This window comes from Erpetoichthys calabaricus, chromosome 4 (genome assembly GCF_900747795.2).
Source record: "Erpetoichthys calabaricus chromosome 4, fErpCal1.3, whole genome shotgun sequence".
In the NCBI taxonomy this organism is placed as follows: Eukaryota; Metazoa; Chordata; class Cladistia; order Polypteriformes; family Polypteridae; genus Erpetoichthys; species Erpetoichthys calabaricus.
Genome location: NC_041397.2, coordinates 227,707,021 through 227,729,605, shown reverse-complemented (window position 1 = coordinate 227,729,605; position 22,585 = coordinate 227,707,021). Strand labels below are relative to the sequence as shown.

General features: G+C 38.0%; 1 protein-coding gene across 3 annotated transcripts in view; it reads right to left on the bottom strand.

The window, feature by feature from the left end:
• pdgfd (platelet derived growth factor d) overlaps window positions 1–22,585 on the bottom strand; it is a 338,383-nt gene that overhangs the window by 1,318 nt on the left and 314,480 nt on the right. For 2 of the 3 annotated variants that reach the window (XM_051926890.1, XM_028800404.2), the window contains exons 6-7: window positions 14,485–14,699; window positions 617–1,625 (exon numbers count right to left, since the gene is read on the bottom strand). In XM_051926890.1, coding sequence (XP_051782850.1) covers window positions 1,494–1,625; window positions 14,485–14,699 — 347 coding nt within the window. In that variant the 3' untranslated portion in view covers window positions 617–1,493. Of the gene's footprint in view, window positions 1–616; window positions 1,626–14,484; window positions 14,700–22,585 lie in introns of those variants that run through there. The other variant, XM_051926891.1, reaches the window with a different exon arrangement.

Here is a 22,585-nt window from a genome sequence, read left to right as displayed (position 1 = left end):
CAAACACTTTCCTGTTGGCAGATTGTAATGCTTATAAGTTTTCCTGCAGTCCTTTGACTTCACGTCCAGTTATGCTGTATGCTGGGTGTTAAATTTAATTATAAACCATTCATACAGGTATTGATAATGAGGGCTTCTACACTTTATATCATACAACATAAGGCAATACATTTTATTTAAAGAAATACAATTAAAACAGTCCATGTGTATTCCTTAAAACAGGCATCCTATTAATTTCTAAAGCTATGCTTTAAAAAGTTCCAGGCAGTAAGCAGTACATCAGGAAGAATATTACCAGTAAATGTGACAAATGGCAGGAAAATAAACCCCCAATCCCAGTTTACTATAAAAAAACAGAATGAAATATTACAAATAATTAAATATAAATTATAAAAGGCAACTGAAAACCTGCAAAAGACACTCCAAAAGAACTGTGTGTGTCGTGTCCTTAGAGTGTTATCCAGGCAGGCGCAATGAAAGGCTAATGGACACCATGTGTACCCCGGTACCATGAAGCAGCAGTAAGGTAAATTTGTTTTGGCAGTAAGGAATTATTTCTAATAGGACAAAACGTGTATTGGTTTGTGTTGTTCACTGTTCTTCCTTTTGAGTCTCTTTCTGCAATATCAAAATGCTTTCCTGCATTTGATTGTGTATAATGATACGCCATGATAGACTATTTTGCCCAACCTCATTTTACTTCACCAATTCTCATATCAATAAACTGAACTGAATATCTACATAAAAGTCTTCTGACAAACTAAAAATACTTTTCATAAAGTCTGGAACAGAATTGTATCAATATCATTTCACTTTTTAGAATTTCAGGAGTCTCAAAATTAGGAACGGTCAATGCACTACACGCTATTGAGTTTAAAGAAAAATAATGTAAAAACAATGATGTTTTACCTAGACTTGATCTTGCACATTGTTTTCTTATAAGACTGTAGTTCAAATAAACACAATGTGTAATTCTTGATTGCTAGATACCACACTGAAACAAAAATTAAAGTACAGAGCCCATCTCTAGTTAAAAAAGAAGGAATATAATGAATGTTGCTGTATGCTGAGTGTCACTGTTCATATTCTGAATGCAATTCAGTGTTACAATCTAAGACATAAATGAAAGATAAAAGAAATAAATAATATATTTTCTCTAATGCTAGATTACAACTTTGGAATCAATGTGAATGAGCAGAGGAGGAGGAGGAGGAGGTGGAGGTTGGGAGCAAGTGCAAGTTTATTAAGAGTCCAAAGTCAAGAATGGATACTGTAGAAGTGAGCGAAGTTCCACTCTTGTATCACAAAGTTACTTATAGGTGTTAATGCCTTGCAACAGAGGACTACAGAATTTATGTGAGACAATGCAAGTTTAACAGAAGGTTTAACTTATGCACAGCAAGTCACATACTCTTTCCTAATGCAGCAGAGTGGAAATGCTCCTTGGCCTAAAGTACAATAAATGTATTTAACAGTGTCTGACTGTCCAACTTTCATCGTGGTGGTCTTGAGTTGCAGATGCAGTCACATCGCTCATGGTGTTCAAGGTGAATTTCAGTTAGTGACACACTTTTCGCTTTGCTTCTCTTCCTGAAATGGCCAAGATCAGGAGTAAATTTGAGCACCTGCAACAAGAAAAGAAGCGTGCTTGAGTCTGTATTCTATACAATAACAATGGATCATTTTGGGCAGTCGGGTCGGGCATTGGCTAGCCTTGCAGGCTCACAGCTTCAGACACCTGGGTTTAAATCCCAACTTGGATACTGTTTGTGTAGGGCTTACATATTCTCCTGTATTCTGTTGTGTACTGCAGTTTTCCTCCCACATACTGAACTAAATACATCTATTTTATTTTAAACGGCATTCCAAATTGGTCCTGTATGAGTATGCCATGCAATGGATTGGGGTGGCTTCTGCCAGCATTGGTTCAGGTCCTCTGTGACCCTTAATTGGATTGTGCTTTCTTTGTGGAACCACATTTTAAAGAACATTATATATCTTTGTGGTAAGAATATAATTTTAGTGATTACTAATGTATTATTAACTTTTCCACAATTGCATAATAACACAAAATCTCACTTAATTTTCAATCACCTCTTCCTTTGAGGTTTGTGGTGGTGGCAGGCTCAGCCTTGCACTCCTCCACTTGCTATGACATATAATTCCTCAAGCGTATCCTGTGGAAGTTGCTTACTGGAGCGCATCCTGTGACTTAGAAACTGGCACAGCATACCTTGGTATGTCTCCGTCTAAAGAAGCATGAGGGAGCTGCTGTGTGGAGAGCTGCTGTGGTGACAGTCAGAAAATGCTCACATTATTAAGAAATCCACAGACTGCTCTTACAAATGTTTTTTTTGAAAATCTACATTACTAATATTATTTATCTATATCTTAGCAGCAATGCATATAAGCAAAATTACCTCCTGCAGCAACAGAAAAAAACAGAGATGATATAGTTGTTCTTAGTCTTTATTTGAAAATGGTAGTATATACAACATGGAATATGTTTTTTTTTGAAGATTACTCAAAAATGGAAGTAACTGCATATATCTGGAATCAAAAAATAGGAACAGTATTTAAGGCTTCTTCAGGGAAAATATATTGCAGAAAAAAATGACACTGATGAAAGTGACTGATATAAGCCAAATGAAGGAACATGAATTTGTTTTAATTCTGCTTTAATGACTACTCTTTCTCGCACTTATCAGGGAGGAAGCTGTGCACTTGAAAGACCTTAGCATGCTAACAGCCAAAAGAAACATGTGGCTACATAATCTGGCACTAGCACTCTTCTCAAATGGCATATGTGGATGATTAAGCTAACAGAGCAATCACAGAGGAACATATGAACTTTCCAACAGGTGGTGAGATCCAATATTGCTATTACTACTGTATGTAGAAAGATTTGTTTGGTTTCTATGGTTTAAATTTTAAGAATGAATTAAATGTTACGAAATTAGAATTTTTAAAAACAATTCTAATAATAAGTTTCAAAGTATATTTATTAGCTAATTAAATACACCCAATAGAGCCATTAACACAAGCAGCCTAAAGCGCAAAGCACCCAATTATTAGCTGACACACAGTATGTAAAGCTTGCAAACATGGTCAAGAATGATTTATGCAACTTTGATTTTGCTGTAAGCATGGTGGTTCCAGCATCTCAGAAACAGCTGGGATTTTCATGCACTACACTCTGTAGAGTTTCTTCTACAGTCTCACATGCCATAAACATACAAAACAATCCACTGCACAGCAGTTCTATAGGTAGAAACACCTTTACAATGAGAGAGGTCAGAAGAAAATGAACAAACTCGAAATTACCAGAAAAGGTGCAAATATTCAGATAAGAGCTGTTCATAATAGTGTGTCCACAACATCTCACACCTTGAAGTGGGTGGGCTATAGCAGCAGAAGATCACATGCAGGTCTACCCCTGTCAGCTATGGGCATTAAGATGAGGCAACAGTGGGATGATGATCACTCAAAATGGACAAATGAAGATTGGAAAATGTTGCCTGGTATAAAAAGTCACAATTTCTACTGCATTATATTTGTGTAAATGGTACAGGTTGGTGGTTGTGAAGTAATGGTGAGAAGAATGTTTTCTTGGCACACTACCTTAATACCAAAGGAACCATATTACCATATTGTCCTTAAGCATTTTTTCTGAGCATAGGTATTCCTTAATGTCCATAGCATATGCTTTTTCAGATGGAAATACAGTATCGAGTTCAAAATGAATAAACAGTTCTTTTCCAAGCACACTATATCCTTGATCTTGTAGAGTTTATAGAGTCCATCAACAGCAAGTAAAAACACAAAAGAAAATCTTCAACAAAATTCAAATCAGTTTTTTTGTATTTTCAGATTTAATAAAATTCAAAGAAGTCCCCTTCAGAGCAGCTCTTCTGGATGGAGAATGGGATGAGGTGGGCACTATCTTCCAAATGGATCAGAAAGACAAAAAAACAAGAACTTTCCTAAGACATTTATTATTGGGAGATATGAGACTTGCATGGTAAAGCAGTCTGAAGGTTTTAGAACACCCCCATTTTTCCAGACGTTACTGCCAGGGGTTAAAAAAGTGTAGATTACCAAAAAATGAAAAATAATGAATACTTTGATAATTTTATGAGCTTTAAACAAATAGTGGGTTGACAACATACAGTTTTTCTACAGCAATGGAAGTTAATGAAGCATTGAAAGTTAATGCAAACAATTTCTACAGGTGTCCAAATTTTTGTGGATTACTTGCAAACTCTCCATCTGTATAAAAGAGTGTGGAAACAAGTTGTTGCTACACCCTGTGAAGCATTATTTTGTCAATATTGCTAACATAATGGTGAGAAAAAGGCAAGGCAGACAGTTCATTATATCCCATAAAAGTTCAGGTATTTCCTTTAGAGAAATTGCATATAAAGCCAATGTGTCCATAAGTACAGTTTCCTACACCATCAAAAGGAAACTGGAAACTGGAAAAAACTCTGACAGAAACAGGTCTGGTGGACACGAACCCACCAAAGAATTAGAAGACAAGTTTCTGAGAGTGAACTGCTTGCCTCACAGGCACCTCATTGGACAACAGTTTCAAGGAAAGATTACCAGTGGCCAAAGTAAGCAAGTGTCACTTTCAACTGTGAAGAGAAAACTTTGAGCAGCAGATTTGACAATATTTGGTAAAATTGCAGTATAAGCTTAGCACTTGCCTGGGCCAAGAAACACCATCTATAGACTACTGAAGACCAGATGAAAGTTTCATAGACCAAGGAAACAAAATTTGAAATCTTTGGTTCATCATGCAGGGATTTCACATGTCATTGGGAGAAGAAGCATGATGGTCTTGGGCTCTTTTAATAGATTCAGAGTCAGCAACATGCATAGATTGCCTAGCACCCAGAACCAAAAGACCTTCCACAGCCTTTTGCTGCACCATACAATACCCTCTGGTCTACATGGTGGAGGAAGTTTTATAGCATGATCATGCATGGCTGTAAATGGAAGTCAGCCACTAGTATTTATTGATGATATGACTACTGGCATAAGTAGCAGGACGAATTCTGAAGTGTATAGGGCTATACGGTCGACTCAGATTCAGCCAAATGCTGCAAAACTGATAGGAAAGCAAAACCAAACCAAGCAAACCAAAAACTTTTCAAGGTAAAGAAGTGGAATATTCTTCAAAGGCCAAGTCAATCAACTGACCTCAACCCAATTTGACATGCATTTCATTTACTGAAGGCAAAACTGATGGCGGAAAGTCCAACGAATAAGCAACTACTGAAGACAGCTGAAGTAAAGGTCTGGCAAAGTATCACTAGAGTGGAAACTCAGAATTTGGAGATGGCCATGGGTTCCAGACATCAGGCAGTCATTCACTATAAGGGATTTTCAACCAAATATTGAAAATGATCATTATATTTATTATTATGTTAGTTTATACACATATTTTTGAGTCCCTGGAAATGGGGGGGGCTATGTAGAAAAGTGTCTGTCATTCCTAAACGGCTCATATGATATTTTTGGTAAACCCCTTGTGCACTAACTCTTTCTCTTACTTCTCTGTAGACCAGTTACGGGAAATTCTGCTTGGCCCTGATGACGTCACTTACGGTCTTGGGCCCAATGACACCACTTCCTGTTCCAGCCCTACTCACGATGTCACTTCCGGCCCCAATGACACCACTTCAGGTTCCAGCTCCACTATTGACGTTAACTTTCTCCGGTCTCCCTTAAAGCCGCCATCTTTGAACCAGCAACTCAGTTTGGATGTGGACTACAACCTGTATGATTCAATGCATTTATTATCCATTTGCAGCCAGGGACAATATACAGAGGGCTGTCCCAAACCTTTTTTTTTTTGTGTGCTCGTTTGTTGTGATTCTGACTACAGGGTGAGTCAAAATTAATTTAACACTAATGGATTATTTTTATCTCGACCACACATTTCCAGGTCGATGGATAGGTTGTGGTGGACCATTGCCATGGCCTCCACACTCTCCTGATTTGACACCCTGTGATTTCTGGTTATGGTGAAGGAGCATGTGTATAGCAGGAAAGTTTGTGATATCAATGACCTGAAGGACAGAATATGGACTGTGGTATCATCTATTCCCCGCGAAATGTGTGTCCGGGCTTGAAATAGTACTATTTTGTGTGTTGAACATGATGGTGAACAGGTTGAGACATTACTGTAAATCATCTTGCACATATGAAGTATGTTTTGTGAATAAACTGTTTCCGCCATTGAAATGTTAACATAATTTTGACTCACCCTGTATATATATATATATATATATATATATATATATATATATATATATATATATATATATATATATATATATATATATATATACAGTGATCCCTCGCTATATCGCGCTTCGCCTTTCGCGGCTTCACTCTATCGCGGATTTTATATGTAAGCATATTTAAATATATATCGCGGATTTTTTGCTGGTTCGCGGATTTCTGCGGACAATAGGTCTTTTAATTTCTGGTACATGCTTCCTCAGTTGGTTTGCCCAGTTGATTTCATATAAGGGACGCTATTGGCAGATGGCTGAGAAGCTACCCAACTTACTTTTCTTTCTCTTTCTCTTGCGCTGACTATCTGTGATCCTGACGTAGGGGGTGTGAGCAGGGGGGCTGTTCGCACACCTAGACGATACGGACGCTCGTCTAAAAATGCTGAAAGATTATCTTCACGCTGCTATCTTCTGTGTGCAGCTTTTAAGTATGCTGCACGGTGCTTCGCATACTTAAAAGCTCAAAGGGCACGTATTGGTTTTTGACTTTGTTTCTCTCTCTCTCTCCCTGCTCCTGACGGAGAGGGTGTGAGCTGCCGCCTTCAACAGCTTTGTGCCGCGGTGCTTCGCATACTTAAGAGCCAAACAGCCCTATTGATTTGTTTGCTTTACTCTCTGTTTCCTTTGAAGAGGAAGATATGTTTGCATTCTTTTAATTGTGAGACAGAACTGTCATCTCTGTCTTGTCATGGAGCACAGTTTAAACTTTTGAAAAAGAGACAAATGTTTGTTTGCAGTGTTTGAATAACGTTCCTGTCTCTCTACAACCTCCTGTGTTTCTGCGCAAATCTGTGACCCAAGCATGACAACATAAAAATAACCACATAAACATACGGTTTCTACTTCGCGGATTTTCTTATTTCGCGGGTGGCTCTGGAACGCAACCCCCGCGATGGAGGAGGGATTACTGTATATATATATATATATTTTCGGACTTGCCCAGAAAGTTTAATGCTTTTGATAAAAAAAGATACCTTCTTTAATCATTATGTCAATAATTTGATTTTAAAATATAGTCAAGACATTACTAGTCTTCACTATTTGTATTTCAATATTGATTGATTTTTAATTTATTATTATTCACATATGACTGCAAAGCCCCATTTGCAGCAGCCAGTTCTTTTAGTGTCCTAATACTGAACTGTATATATATAATTATGTTCTTCAAATTCTTGCATATACTGAAGGTTTTCTCAAGACTTTTCCACAGGGATTCAGAACTGGGTGTAAAAAATGGTATGGAAACAAAGGTAAAGAGTACATCTGGCAAGTTCTTTTGTGTTTTCTGCTAAATTAAATGGAGTTTTGTATATTAACACATTCTTGGTTATAATGGCCTCTGGGCGTGCCACTGTGCGATACTGGTAAATCATGTAAGTATGAATTTCAACGTAATCTGTCCATGTCATGACTATTACTACTGCTACTCCCAACAAGATAATCTGCAATGTCACAAAGCTCCCATTATCTGAAGCTGATTTACAAACACAACATTGATTTTAGTTTATAGTGGCCCAGAAAGTTGCTAGATCTTGTTCCAAAAGAGAACCTTAGAAATGAGGCAGAATTAGATTTTTGTAGAATGAATGCCTAGCCAAAAAATCTGTAGGAAATGTGCAATGACACTGAAGCAGCAAGGACCAAAATCGCCATTTCCATCACATTACTGAATTAATGACTTGAAGATATCAGGCTGCTCTGGTGTCCCTAATAAAGTGGCCACTGAGTGGATGTAAACATCTAGAGTTTGTCGAACTGGCAATAGGTAGGAAAGGACAGAAGTAGCACAGGGTTGGCACACAACGGACAATGGACCTAGGCCACAGACAAGATATTTGACAGATTATGTGGTAAAACTGATTTAGAATATAAGTTTAGAATTTTAAGGGGGTTTTTATACTCTGGAACACAGTGTAGACAGACTGGGAATCATGTTGCTGATTAGAACTGCTGCACGTATGTTCAGGAGTGTCTGTTATCATAAGCAGACCACAGCTAGTTGTCAAAGTAACTTTTTATTGAAAAAATGGGCATGAGTTTAGGCAGATGGAGAAAGGCTTAAACTTGTTTTTTTGTCATGCATTTTGCAGCAACTCGTACTGTGTTGCTTTTATAGTTTTACATATCATGGCATATTGTGATTAAAGTCAATACTAACTGTTGTTTAAAACCCAAGTAGAAACATTTAAGACACCGATTCATATAGTTTATAACTTTTGTAGACCAATTTTAATAATACTTCAATTCATATAATTTTTCTACTGTAAAGGTGCATAAATTCAAAAACTGTATTCTTGAAAGAATTGCAGACTTTCTTAGTGTTTTTAGTAGCTGCTGTAGCTAAAAGTTATTTTCTCATCATTCAGTATACAGATAGGGGGTCTACACCTCTTTGAGACTGCACTGAACCTACAAAACATTGAACAGCTGACAAGAAGAACAAAGTTCATTCTTATGTTCTATGGTTTAAAATGATAAGATTAAAAAAAAAAAAAACGGAAAATCATACAGTGTGTCTAAGGACTAAGCTATCATCCTCTCACAGCAGATTTGTCAAACCAGTGGGTCCAACCAGCTGAAGCGATCAATCCCTGACAACATTTCATTTTTTTACTTTAGCTACAGCTGGCAAACCAAATATGTGTGTTCCAGTTTTCATGCTATCCATGAGACTGAAGGATAATAGGTTAATCAAGCGTAGCTCTGGAAATCAGAAAATAATTTTATACAGTATTTTAATGTGATTGAGAGAAGATGAGTGGGACTCTTTGATCAGCACATATATTTATTTATAACAAAAATACTGAGAGGAAACCTGGCCAGATGAAAACTAATTAGGAATGCTGAGTTAAAGCAAGGTTTTCAGACCTGCACGATATCTTGAGAACTCTGAGACTCTCCCGGCTTCTAATTGTAAGGCATTGACAACGTGCAATGCTGATAAGAGGAGGAAAGTGAATTTACAGACACATTCCCAGACAAGAAAGGAAAGCAGTGTTTGGGAGGAATAGAAACTGATGTTACAATTTCTAATATGAGAAAAATACCTTCTTTTCATGTGCATTGCAAGCTCACTCATTTAATAAAAAACAGTGAAAAAATACATATTTTAATTTGTTTTCTTATTTGATTGTGGATTCCAGACACCTTAATATTATCTTCTAATGTTTCCTGAAAAAAACAAAATTAGCTATAAACACCCATCCCATCCTGCTCCGTCTTCACTGGCTCCCTGTGTCCTACAGAATCGAATATAAAATCCTACTAATAACCTACAAAGCTTTAAATAACCTCGCACCAAACTACATCAGTGACCTCCTCCATCACTATGTGCCTGCCCGCCCACTAAGGTCCTCTGATTCTGGTAATCTTGTTGTGCCCCTCACTAATCTACACTCCATGGGTGACAGGGCCTTCAGCTGTATAGCGCCCAGACTCTGGAATGACCTACCAAAATTAATCAGGTCAGCTGACTCCATGAATTCCTTTAAAAAACAACTCAAAACTCATCTGTTCAGGAAGGCTTTTAGCTCTACTTGACTTTATTACCTTTCTCTCAGTTTACATCTCTGTCAAGATGCCAATGTAACCTGTATGTGTGTGCTAGACCACCAATTATGTTGTCTGTTTTTTTCAGAATTTACTGTCTTAATCTTCTTTATTTATTTATCTGGTTTGTACAATGCTATATACTGTATATTCTGCCGTTCTTTATTATATTCTGTAAGTGCCTTGAGCATGGGAAAGGCGCTATATAAATAAAATGTATTATTATTATTATTATTATAAAATGATTTTCAAAAGTCAAGAACACACTCTAAATTATAACTGTACCAGTCATAAATAAAATGTAATACTGAATGGACTTTTGTGCACACTTTTTGAAGAAAACAAAAAGCCCCTTAATACCGTTTTTGACTTCTTCTCATAGGTACTGTAATAACATCATAATACAAATAGCATAGCGTAGACTGCCATTGTTGCCTCCATGCTCTTGAAAAGTGTGGTCCACACTGTGCATGTAAAGGAATCTATAACTTCAGTTACACACTAGGAATGAAAACTGTCTTAGTATACCAACCACTAAAAGATTTGCAAAATCTAAACATAATGATGAGTACTCCATTGTGGGTGTAGATAAGTATCTCTCGGGATAAGGACTGGTTGCTTAAAAGTTTCAGAACAGAAAATAATATGTTTTTTATCATTAAAATGGGTCTACAAAAAATAAAGTATTACTATATTTGCTAATGGCACAAAATTTCTGTAAGCGTTGAAAATGTTACTGGAACAACTGGGATCAAATGTCACAGACCTAAAGAAAACAATGGTTATACTTGGTTTCAGTAGTTTAATCAAGTGAAGAGGATTCAGAAAGTATTTAGACCCCTTCACTTTCTTCATACTTTATTGTGTGGTAAACTTCATTTTAAATGGGTACATTTTTCAATTTTGCTCATTAATCTACATTCATAATCCATAATGACAAACTGAAAACATGTTTTTCAACCTTATTAAAAATCAAAACCTTAAATCTCTCATTCGTATATGAATTCTTTCCCTTAATTCGATACTTTGGAGAAGTCCCTTTGTCAGAAATGACAGTTTTGAGTCTTTTAAGGTAAGTCCCTACAAGCTTTACACACATGGATTTATCCCATTTCTATTGGCAAATCCTCTCAAGTGTGATTAGATTAAATGGAGAACATCTGTAAACTGCCATCTTCAGGTCTCTCCAATGATGTTCTTTGGGATTAAGTCTGGCCCACTCAATGACAGTCAGAGACTTGTCCCAAAACCATCCAGTGCTGTCTTAGTTGTATTAGTTGCTTTGGGTTATTCCATGCTGAAAGATGACCCATAGCTCCAGTCTGAGGTTGTGTGCACTCTGGAGAAGGGTTTCTTTAAGGATCTTTCTGTATTTGGTTGCATCCATCCTTCCCTGACCCCATAGCATGATGTTGCCACCATGATGCGCCACCACAGGAATAGTATTAGACAGGTGATGAGCATTGCCTGGTCCTCACCTGATATAATGTGTTAAATATATATAATGAGTTAAATTTTTCCTCATGCACAGAGATTCTTTTCACTGGCGTCTTATACTTTTACTCAACAATGGCTTGCATATATAGCCACTCAACCATAAACACATGATCAATGGAATGCTGCTGAGATGGTCATACTTTGGACAGGTTCTCCCATCTCAGCAAAGGACATCTGAATTTTTGTTAGAGTGACCTCCTTGCCCAATTACTCAGTTTGAATGGACAGTCAATTCTTGGAAGAGTTCTGGAGAGTCTAAATGTGTCCCATTTCACAATTATTGCAGCCACTGTGTCCTGCAAACCGTCAAAGCTTTAGAAATGGTTTTATATCCTTGCCCAGATCTATGCCTCACCACAATTTGATTGCGGAGGTGTTCAGAGACTTCCTAGGACTACATGGCTTAGGTTTTGTTCTGCATTGCAGCGTGGATTGTGGGACTTAATACACACAGGTATGTTGTGCCTTTCTAAATGATGTCCAATCAATTCAATTTGTCTCAAATGGATTCCAACCAACTTCTAGACACATCTCAAGGATGATTAAAGCAAACAGGATGCACCTTACCACAATTTGGAGCACCACAGAACAGGGTCTATATAATTACAGAAATGAGAGATTAGTTTTTGATTTTATTAAATGTGTTAAACTTTCTGAAAACATGTTTTTACTTTGTCAGTATGGGTTATTGAGTGTAGATAGATGTGTAAAAATGGAAAATGAAAACATTTAAAAATAAATATGCAACACAATAAAGTGTGCAGAAAATGAAGGGGTCTGAATACTTTCTGAATCCACTCTACTGTGTATTGTAAAAGAAGTAAACAGAGAGTCAAATGTGTTTTTAAGATACTTTAGCAGAATCCAATTTCAGAAGTATTTTTCTTTAAAATGGATATTTTACTGCTTTTTATTTGCCCTGGAGCAAAGTTTATACATGAATGGTGACTGTCTGGTCATAGAGAAGCACATAACATGAGTGGTAGCACTGATGTGAGAGTTTGTGTAAGTTTAACTCTTATTAGAAAGAAGCAGTCCAAAATGAATGCAGGGGCTGAGGGCAGTGAAAAAATGATAAGAGGGTTTCTAAATGTACTGTAATTGTGAAGAAAAGAATGCATAGTGAGCTGTAATGTATTGTGTGGATTTTATTTTCAAATGTGTAATTGTGTGAGTTGTAAAATACTCTGCAAGGCGGCTGTATGTAGTTCTGTGTCTGTTAGTTATCTTGTTAGGTCTGTAAAGCAATGACAAGGACCTCTTTTGTATTCTCTGCTGGGGGCTGCCTTATTTAATGTAAATACTGAAAGAGTGCCATTCTCATTTTACATCCTATGATATCTAGGACATAAAATGGTCCATTCTCATACAAATTTGAGGCAAACGTGGTTTGAGAACCAAAATTTTTTTTTTTCTGAATTCTGAATCAATTCATGAAAAACATGAATAACTCAAGGAACTAATGTCTTGACCCTCGTCAAATTCCCCATATGTTCCTCATTACCTAGTGACATTTTTGACATGAACCACGTGGGCGTATGAAAGAGACTTTGTTGGAAGGGACAGAGCCAACAAAAGATGCCTGGAGAGGGTATGTGTATGTGAGTATGTGAAAGAAAGACAGAGAGAAATAAAGAAAGAGAGAGCGAGAGATGATCAAGCACCAAAAAGCAGAACTTACAAGACCTGCTCCTAGTGGTAAAATACATTTGGTCTTGGAATGTGCCTGCTGGTGATCTCAGAGAGGATCTTGACTTAAATCCACTGATTAGGAAAAATGACTACCAGTGGTGTTGTCCCTGATCTCAAGAAAGCAGAACTGATGGTTTGAATCTGTAAGTTGGGGATGAGGCATAAAAAAGATAGACCATTGGAGCCATATGAATGGATCTGTGGAAGACAGGAGCACTGGCACCAACATCTGAGGTCAGCTGAGGAAGGAGAAAGCCACAAGTAATCCACTATATTTTAACCTGTACCCACTGTGAGTAGTTTTAAACCACCAATACTTTTTAATCATCTTAATAACATCACTGATCACAACCCTGAGTATTGTGTTCTACAGTAGGAGGTGCTCCTGCTTCTAAAGCTCACAACCTGAATTACTCTTGTGATGGTGATTAATAAAATGGCACTTAGGGTAGCTGGTGTGATACATGTCATGACTTTGACGAGATCTGTGGCTGCATTAACATTACCAAAATGTCCAGTATATAAGCAATACAACTGAGGTGAAGCGGTTATCTCTGTACTAGCACGGAGGCGGAGTGGTGGCTCTGAGGCTAGGGATCTGCACTGGCAATTGGAAGGTTGCCGGTTCGAATCCCGTAAATGCCAATAGAGACTCTGCTCTGTTGGGCCCTTAAGCAAGGCCCTTAACCTGCAATTGCTGAGTGCTTTGAGTAGTGAGAAAAGCGCTATATAAATGCAAAGAATTATTATTAGCACATTACAGAAAATTTGACATGAAAAGAGCTAGTGCTCTGAAGCCAATAAAATGAAGAATCGACTCAAAAACACAAATGGCAAAATATACACTAGCTAGACACTTTTTCTGTAAACTGGAAAAGGTTTTGTTTAAGGTAATGCATAGTTTAAAGAACTAAAATCTAACATTTTTGCATTATTAAGCATTTAAATAATTTACAAACATAAAAAGAACCACTAGTTCAAATTACTGTATATGGGAGACAAATTCATTGAGAAACAAAGCATCACAGATAGCCATAATTAGATGATGGGACGCAAATAATTTATACAGATTTTTACTGAAGTACACAGTATAAGTTTTTTTTTCAGTCTTGCAATGAATTACACAATAATAAGAGAAGCTAACATGTGCCAATTAACTGCATAGACTTTGTCCTTAGAGATCATGTAATTTATGAGCCAGCATATCTCAGATTAACTAAAAAGTACAATAATGATTGCTGAAAATCATTCTAAATGCACCTCACACCAGATGATACTAGGATAGGTTCCAGCTTTCCCTCAATAGTGGATATTGTGGATTGAGACCATTTCTGGGGTGAATACACTGACATTTACTGTTAACAGCTGTCTTGGGTTCTGATTTTATAGTGCATTATATGTTTTATGTTTTAGGTGCCTTCAAAAAATTGTTTCATACCTCATAAAGCTTCATGGACTTTTTTAACACACCACAGGTGCAGGATCTCCAGTTGTCTGTGCCACATGCGCAGTTCCCACCACAACGCTGTACCAGCAGGCAACGGGGGAAAAAAACAGCATTGGTCACCTTCAGCTCTTCTCTGAGATTTACAGAGTAATTTCGAGGGGTGCAGCTGTAGCGTGCTACATCGTCATTCATCCTGTCAAGGTCAACTGGAAAACACATATATAGGTTTAAATTAAGTAGATGCCCATTCATCCCTTATGATTCAATCTTGTTACAAATATTTGCATCTTTTTTATCTTTTGTATGGTCAAGTTTCCTCTCATGTTACAAAGACGAGTACACAACATTGAATGGCAATTCTATATTGGTCCATGTAGTCCCTGGCTTGTGACTTCACTGTCAAACTGGGACTTAACACCACTTTTACAGCGGCCATCCATTCCACACCTGATTTCTCACTTACTGTAGTAACTGTACAAATGTCTTGTCTGATGTAGCTTGCTCTGAAAATGTACAACTCCTCATGTGAAAACATGTAAATACAACAAAAAGTTCAAAAAGAATAACTTTTTTCAAATGAAAAAAGATAATTACCTTTATTACAAATGAGACTAATGCTAATGATTCACCAGAAAATCATGATTAGATTTTGAAACATCAGTTACCTAATAGCTGAGTGGATGAAATGGCCAGCTGTATGTTGTTTTTGTAAATCCTATGCCATGGCCCTTGTGCCACCATGCTTCATCATATACAGTATTTGGTAGACCTGCTTTATATTCATAACATGAAATTCATACCTGTATTTCATCCTTTGCAACCCTACCCTGTTAATTGGTTGGTAAGGTGCAATTTTCCTCCTCCATGAAGTAAGCCTTCTGGGTGATCTGTTTTGACAGTTCAGACCTTATGACATTGCAGGCTCTTCAGTCTCATTTTCCTTTTCCTAGCTCATTATTCTTAACTCTGTAAATTTACCTACAAAACTCTTCCTTTACTCTCACAGAGGTCCTGTGATCTTGCTCCAGAGCCTTGTCCTTTCTGCTGGCAAAATACTTTTAAGAATATGAGATTTTGTTCCAGAACCACTAACTACCAATTCATCCAACTCAAAGTAATTTACAGACTTTACCATTCTCCATATAAATGTTTTCTCATGGGTCTTTCTCCTGATTCACTTTGTCATTTATGTTCTCTTGGTTTTCCTGGCACCGCCATACAGTTCTCTGTTTCTGGTTATAGATAACCCAGTTTCTTTCTTCCTTTCTGTCTGTAAACATCATTCTTATTCCTTAAACTCTACTTGTTTTGGACCTTTCAAAGCTTTTTCTCACCTCACACTAGTGTGAAGTGCTCTGCCTTGGCACTACTGCAGCTAAATTACTTCTTGTCTCTCAATTGAAATCTCCTGAGCTTCTTTCTTTGACAAATGGTGATCATCCTTTGTTAATTTAATACTTTTTCAGCTGTTTACCTCTCAGATTAATGGTGTATCCTTAGAATTCATTGAGAATTGGTTTACCTCAGTTTCAAAAACGAAAACTTTATTATTTGATGTCCACTGACAACATCAAACTTGGGTTCATTGGTCAGGGTGTGTGATGATTTTGTTACCTAATTATTTTCCTCTCTTTCATCTATGCATTTTGTTGATTTTACCTCTGCTGCTAGGCTCTGAAGAGTGGGAAGTATGGAGTGTGGTTTTGTGGGGTATTAGGTCCTGTTTGGGGTTTAAAGTTTTTACTTTTTTAAATTGACGTCTTAATGGCAATGTGATGAAGACCATGGAGTGGCTGCTGCTTCACCACCTGAGGCTACAGGTCCACCACGCCCTCGACCCTCTGCAGTTTGCATACCAGGAGAAGGTGGAGGCAGAGGATGCCATCATCTATATGCTACATCGACCCCTCTCCCACTTGGACAGAGGCAGTGGTGCAGTAAGAATTATGTTTCTGGACTTCTCTAGCGCCTTCAACACCATCCAACCTCTGCTCCTTAGGGACAAGCTGACAGAGATGGGAGTAGATTCATACCTGGTGGCATGGATCGTGGACTATCTTACAGACAGACCTCAGTATGTGTGTCTTGGGAACTGCAGGTCTGACATTGTGGTCAGCAGCACAGGAGCGCCGCAGGGGACTGTGCTTTTTCTGGTCCTGTTCAGCCTATATACATCGGACTTCCAATACAACTCAGAGTCCTGCCATGTGCAAAAGTTCGCTGACGATACTGCTATCGTGGGCTGCATTAGGAGTGGGCAGGAGGATGAGTATAGGAACCTAATCAAGGACTTTGTTAAATGGTGCGACTCAAACCATCTACAACTGAACACCAGCAAAACCAAGGAGCTGGTGGTGGATTTTAGGAGGACCAGGGCTCTCTTGGACCCTGTGATCATCAGAGGTGACTATGTGCAGAGGGTACAGACCTATAAATACCTGGGAGTGCAGCTGGATGATAAATTGGACTGGACTGCCAATACTGATACTCTGTGCAAGAAAGGACAGAGCCGACTGTACTTCCTTAGAAGGCTGGCGTCCTTCAACATCTGCAATAAGATGCTACAGATGTTCTATCAGACGGTTGTGGCGAGCGCCTTCTACGTGGTGGTGTGCTGGGGAGGCAGCATAAAGAAGAGGGATGCCTCACGCCTGGACAAACTGGTGAGGAAGGCAGGCTCTATTGTAGGCACGAAGCTGGACAGTTTGACATCCGTGGCAGAGCGACAGGCACTGAGCAGGCTCCTGTCAATCATGGAGAATCCACTGCATCCACTGAACAGTATCATCTCCAGACAGAGGAGCAGCTTCAGCAACAGACTGCTGTCACTGTCCTGCTCCACTGACAGACTGAGGGGATCGTTCCTCCGCCACACTATGCGACTCTTCATTTCCACCCGGGGCGGTAAACATTAACATTATACAAAGTTACTGTCTGTTATATCTGCATTTTTATCACTCTTTAATTTAATATTGTTTTTATCAGTATGCTGCTGCTGGAGTATGTGAATTTCCCCTTGGGTTTAATAAAGTATCTATCTATCTATCTATCTATCTATCTATCTATCTATCTATCTATCTATCTATCTATCTATCTATCTATCTATCTATCTATCTATCTATCTATCTATCTATCTATCTATCTATCTATCTATCTATCTATCTATCTAAGGATTATGTTAAATGCCTTGAATAAATAAAAAATTGATCACAGACACACACACACACACAAAATGCCATTTAAACAGGGTGGTGCATCTTAGCTCATTAGTAAGTCTTCTTCCTCCTCATCCTTTCATAATCCTATGTGGGGTCGATGTGCTGGATCAACCTTCTCCATACAGCTTGGTCCTGCACCTCCTCGACAGTCAAGCCCTTTTTCTTCAGATCTTCTTTTGCTTTATCCATCCACCTCCGCTTCCCCCTCCCTTGCTTTACCCTTCCCTGTACTTCAATTTCCATCGCTCTTTTACCCACATATTCATTGTCTCTCTTCATCACATGTTCATACCACTTCAGTCTACTTTCCAGTATTTTTTTAGATATCTCTTCCACTCTGATTGTCTCATTACTTATTCTGTCCTTTTTTGGCAACTCCACACTTCCACTTCAACAAATTCTGGAGACCAACAAGAATCGCAATGTTAATGGAAACTCAGATTTTAATTGTTTAGAAATGCAATCAATTGAACTATACAATAACAAACCAATGAACGTCTCATTCCAAGTGTAAGTGGTGGAGATTCTCACATATATACATTACATGATACAGAACGAATACTGCAGCAAAAATCATTTTAAGAAATATTACAAAAAAGAAGTCAGTCACAATAAAGTTCAGATGAAGGTAGAGCTACAGTGACTGTAGTTATGAGATGTAGGACACACAACGGGTTTCACTGCAGTATAGCAATCTAAAAACCACTGCTGCCAACAAGACTTAAATGCTTGTCTGTCATTTTCCAGGAACAATGTGTCCTTTAATTAGATGGTGGTCTCATTAAATAAGTTCCATTTTCCAGGTTGTGCCTATCCAAAAATATTCAGCAGGATTTATTTTACTTAAAAAAAAACCAATAAATGTAGGGAAGCAGCACAACAGCCATGAGATGCATGTACACTGAAACTGTGCTGTTGAATTAGCTGTTCTTGTTTAGGATGTGTTGTAATTTAACCTGTTTTGAGACAATAGTGAAACTTTTTTGCCTGAAATATCTCCCAATATTTTCAGTGTAAAACAAACACAGCAGTCTATAAAACATGGTGATGCTAGTGTGATGTGTGGGGATACTTTGCTGCTGCAGGAAGGAGCTGATCCGCTACAACAACAGCTACTCCCTGAGTATGACAGCCATCAGTGCAACCAGACCAATAAAAGGTGTACCCACTTACAGAAATCTGGGCAGTTCCAAATCTGCGCACCTCAGAGAGTGCCGCCAATGAAATGCAGAGTTTACGTAGCTCCTCCTTACAGCAGAAGAAGATGATCATCATGCTGGAGAGACAAGACGTTCAACCTACCTGGATGGGCCGCCTCAGATTTGGACCCGAGTGCTGCCATGCAGCGGGCGACGCCCCAATACCACACCAGTTCTGATCCCCAACAGGGCCCATGGAAGCAACTTCACATGAATTAAGCTTCATTTTAGTCATTCTAAAGTTTTGGATTAGCCTAGGCAAAGTCCCAAAGTATTCCCAATAAACATGCTTTGACCTTAGATGAGAAGTTCATGATGAAAAACCTACAGACATTTCTGTATTAAAACAGTTCTTCAAGGAAGATTGGACTAAAATATTACAGCGGCAAACAGGAGTGTTTGGTTACAGTCATTGCTGCTAAAGGTGGTTCAATCAAGTTATTAAGTGTAAGGGAGTGTTTATTTTTTTTCACACAGTGCTGGTTGGTGCTGAATTAAAGAAAATATTTTGTCAATGAGATTCTTTTTGTCTTATATTTGAGTTTGGTTAAAGACTTAAAGTGTTAAAAATGTGCAATAACTGAGGAAATCAGAAAAGGGAGGAAGCAAATATGTTTTAATGGTACTGTAGTTACTGAAGATTTAACACTGGATTATTTGCAATTGTATTCTTCATATGGGACTTCACATTTTAGAGCTAAAAATTAACCTAGCAAATTGATGTACATGGGATAAGAAGCCATGCAAAGAATGTACAAACTCCACACAGACAGTCACCACACTGGTATTCCAACCCAGTATTCCTGTTAGACAGAAGCAGTAAATATTGCACCTCCATGTCCAGGCCAATGTGCAATAACAGTCAAAAATATTTTAACAATTATAAAGCCTGCAGTGAGTGATAATTAATTAGAATATTCTAGGATTAAAGAATTGCCAAAGGTCAAAGACTTTGTTTTTGCATCCTGAAGCTATTTTTGTAAATATTATTTTTAGCAGCATGTCAGACTATTAACCTTTGCCCACCTCACTGACTGCTCTAGACGTTTGAAAAGGCCCTTGTTTTACACAGCACTGTATGTGTAGACATCTCCTCTAATAATTGTACTCATGAGGGATTCCAGTAGCCTCCTCTGCATGTGAAGTACATAATATGATAACTTTGTTTAATGCAGGGCTGTTGACTACTCAGAGGATTTGAGAATTGACTTTATATACATTTGAGATATTTGGGGGGGAAAATGTTATGCTGCATGTATACTATATTGATACTTTTACTTGAATTTAACTAAAAAGTTAAACAATGTTTAAATTTGCTTTAGAGATAGAGTGGCAATGTGGTGCAGTGGGAAGTGTAGCTGCCTTATGCTTCCAAAGTCCTGGGTAAGCAAACCCAGCTTTGACACCATCTGTGTAGATCTTTCCATTTTCTTGCCATTTCAACATGTGTTATTCACTGATTACTTTTCCTTCTGTATCCAAAAATGTACATGTTATGTCAATTTGTGACAGTAAAATGATGAACTGGAACGATTAGTTCCTACCTTGAGTCCAGTGCTGCTAGGAGATCATCTGGCTCCTGTGTTTCTGAACTTAGATAGGTATTGTAGTGGTTAGATGTTTTAATAGATTTTTCTTCAGGAATGTATGGTTGGATGGGGTACTCTAGACCAATTGTAGTGTAGTTTCCTCACTAACTTTACCAAACATTCTTTAGTTGTATCTAGGTGTAACTACTACAACTCCCTACTAGTGTGCTTCCTGTATTATTTATCTGATATTTCCAATTCAGAGCACACTGCTGCCTGCACAGTATTTTCTGTTACTTGTTACACTGTCTAGTCTGGTTTCCTGTGGTTGAAAGAATGCAGTTCACACTAAGTCCCAGCCTACAGTTTCCTGCCTGTGTCTGCTCTTCACTACCTTAAGCCAATTGTCTTTGCCACAGCATACCTACCCAACTGTGACTCCTCTATCCATATTCATTTCTTTAGATGAATCAGTTTAATTTTTTGCTTCCCAGCAACAAAATGAGCTTCCCATCATCATCAGGAATGCTTCCAGACTATTGACTTATTTAAAATCCAACGCTTCAGCTGACATGTTGATACTGCACTGCTGTGTTTGAAATTGTTCTGCCAGAGAAATGGAAAGCAGGTCACACGGGAAAGGTCAATAGGGCTAAAAGATGGAATCCTAAACCAACACAACAGCAGAGATCACTACCAGAAAAGACAAGCAAATATTTCATGGTTAGAGATACTTTATGAAGAAGACTACTGATTTGTATGACACCAAGATAATTGGTGAGCTGTTGGTTCCCTTATTCTTTGTATCTCATTTTGATTGATAGTTCATTAAGAAAAAAAACAGATACTTAGACATTGTGACTACAGCAAATTCAGGGTTAAAAAAACAATATGGTGTATTTAGTCTTAACAAACTAGATTAAGTAGCCCTGATCTAGATAATATGACAAAATATTAAAGAGTGTTGAATCATTCACCTTTTGTTGCCCGTCATTTTTAGACTATCACAGCATGAAGTAACTTAAATGCAGAAACTTTAACTGTAACACATTCTGTCCTTTTGTAGGTTATCCTCACTTGTACCAGGGTGAGTTACAATTTACACATCAATCTAACGGTGTGTTGTTGATGGATAGTAAACTAGATGTGTGACCCCTGAAAAAAAACTCTGGTAGTCCAAGGTAATCAATGTTTACCTTAATGATGATAGAAGCTAAATGCTAAGAGGTTTAATACAAATCCAGTTAGACGGATAAGATCTAATTACAGGTAGTACTGTGCTTGTAGATAATACAGAACAGAAACATATACAGTATATCAACAATGTTTCATTTCTATCCAAATTCATGATTAGCACCTTCCCATGGTACTTTACTTGTACAGTGATACCTCCTCGATTGCGGGGGTTGCGTTCCAGAACCCCCCGCGAAAGGTGAAAATCCGTGAAGTAAAAACCATATGTTTATATGGTTATTTTTATATATTTTAAGCCCTTATAAACTCTCCCACACTCTTATAAACATTTCCTGCACAGTTATACAGCATAAACCCTTTATATTCTCTTAGATATTAGGTAAGATCTGTTGAAATTATGTATGTAAACACACTGTTTATATACTACGCACAAACATACGTAGCGTATATCATTGAGGAGTTTATTTAATACGTAATGATGTCGTAATGGCGTCCTACAGTGGCATAGCTGTTCCTTTCCTTCAACATATCCAAAACTTCTACCTTTTCAGCAATCGTTAGCATCTTCCGTTGGCACTTGGGCACAGCCCCGGAAGCAGTAGCAGGAGCAGATCGTTTTGGAGAGATAATGAAGGGCTTGGCTACGCATAAAGATAAACACAAAAGAGCACAAAAGTTAACACTTTACACAGCGAAACACACTGATGCTGAATTAGTGAGGCAAGATGCTGGCTAACGCAAAGCGGAACTGAATGCTGCTCTCCGTCACTGAGCCAATCAGCACCAAGGAACTAGCTTCTCAGCCATCCGCCAATAGCGTCCCTTGTATGAAATCAACTGGGCAAACCAACTGAGGAAGCATGTACCAGAAATAAAAAGATCCATTGTCCGCATAAATCCTCAAACCAACAAAAAATCTGCGACATATATTTCATAATAATAATACTACATT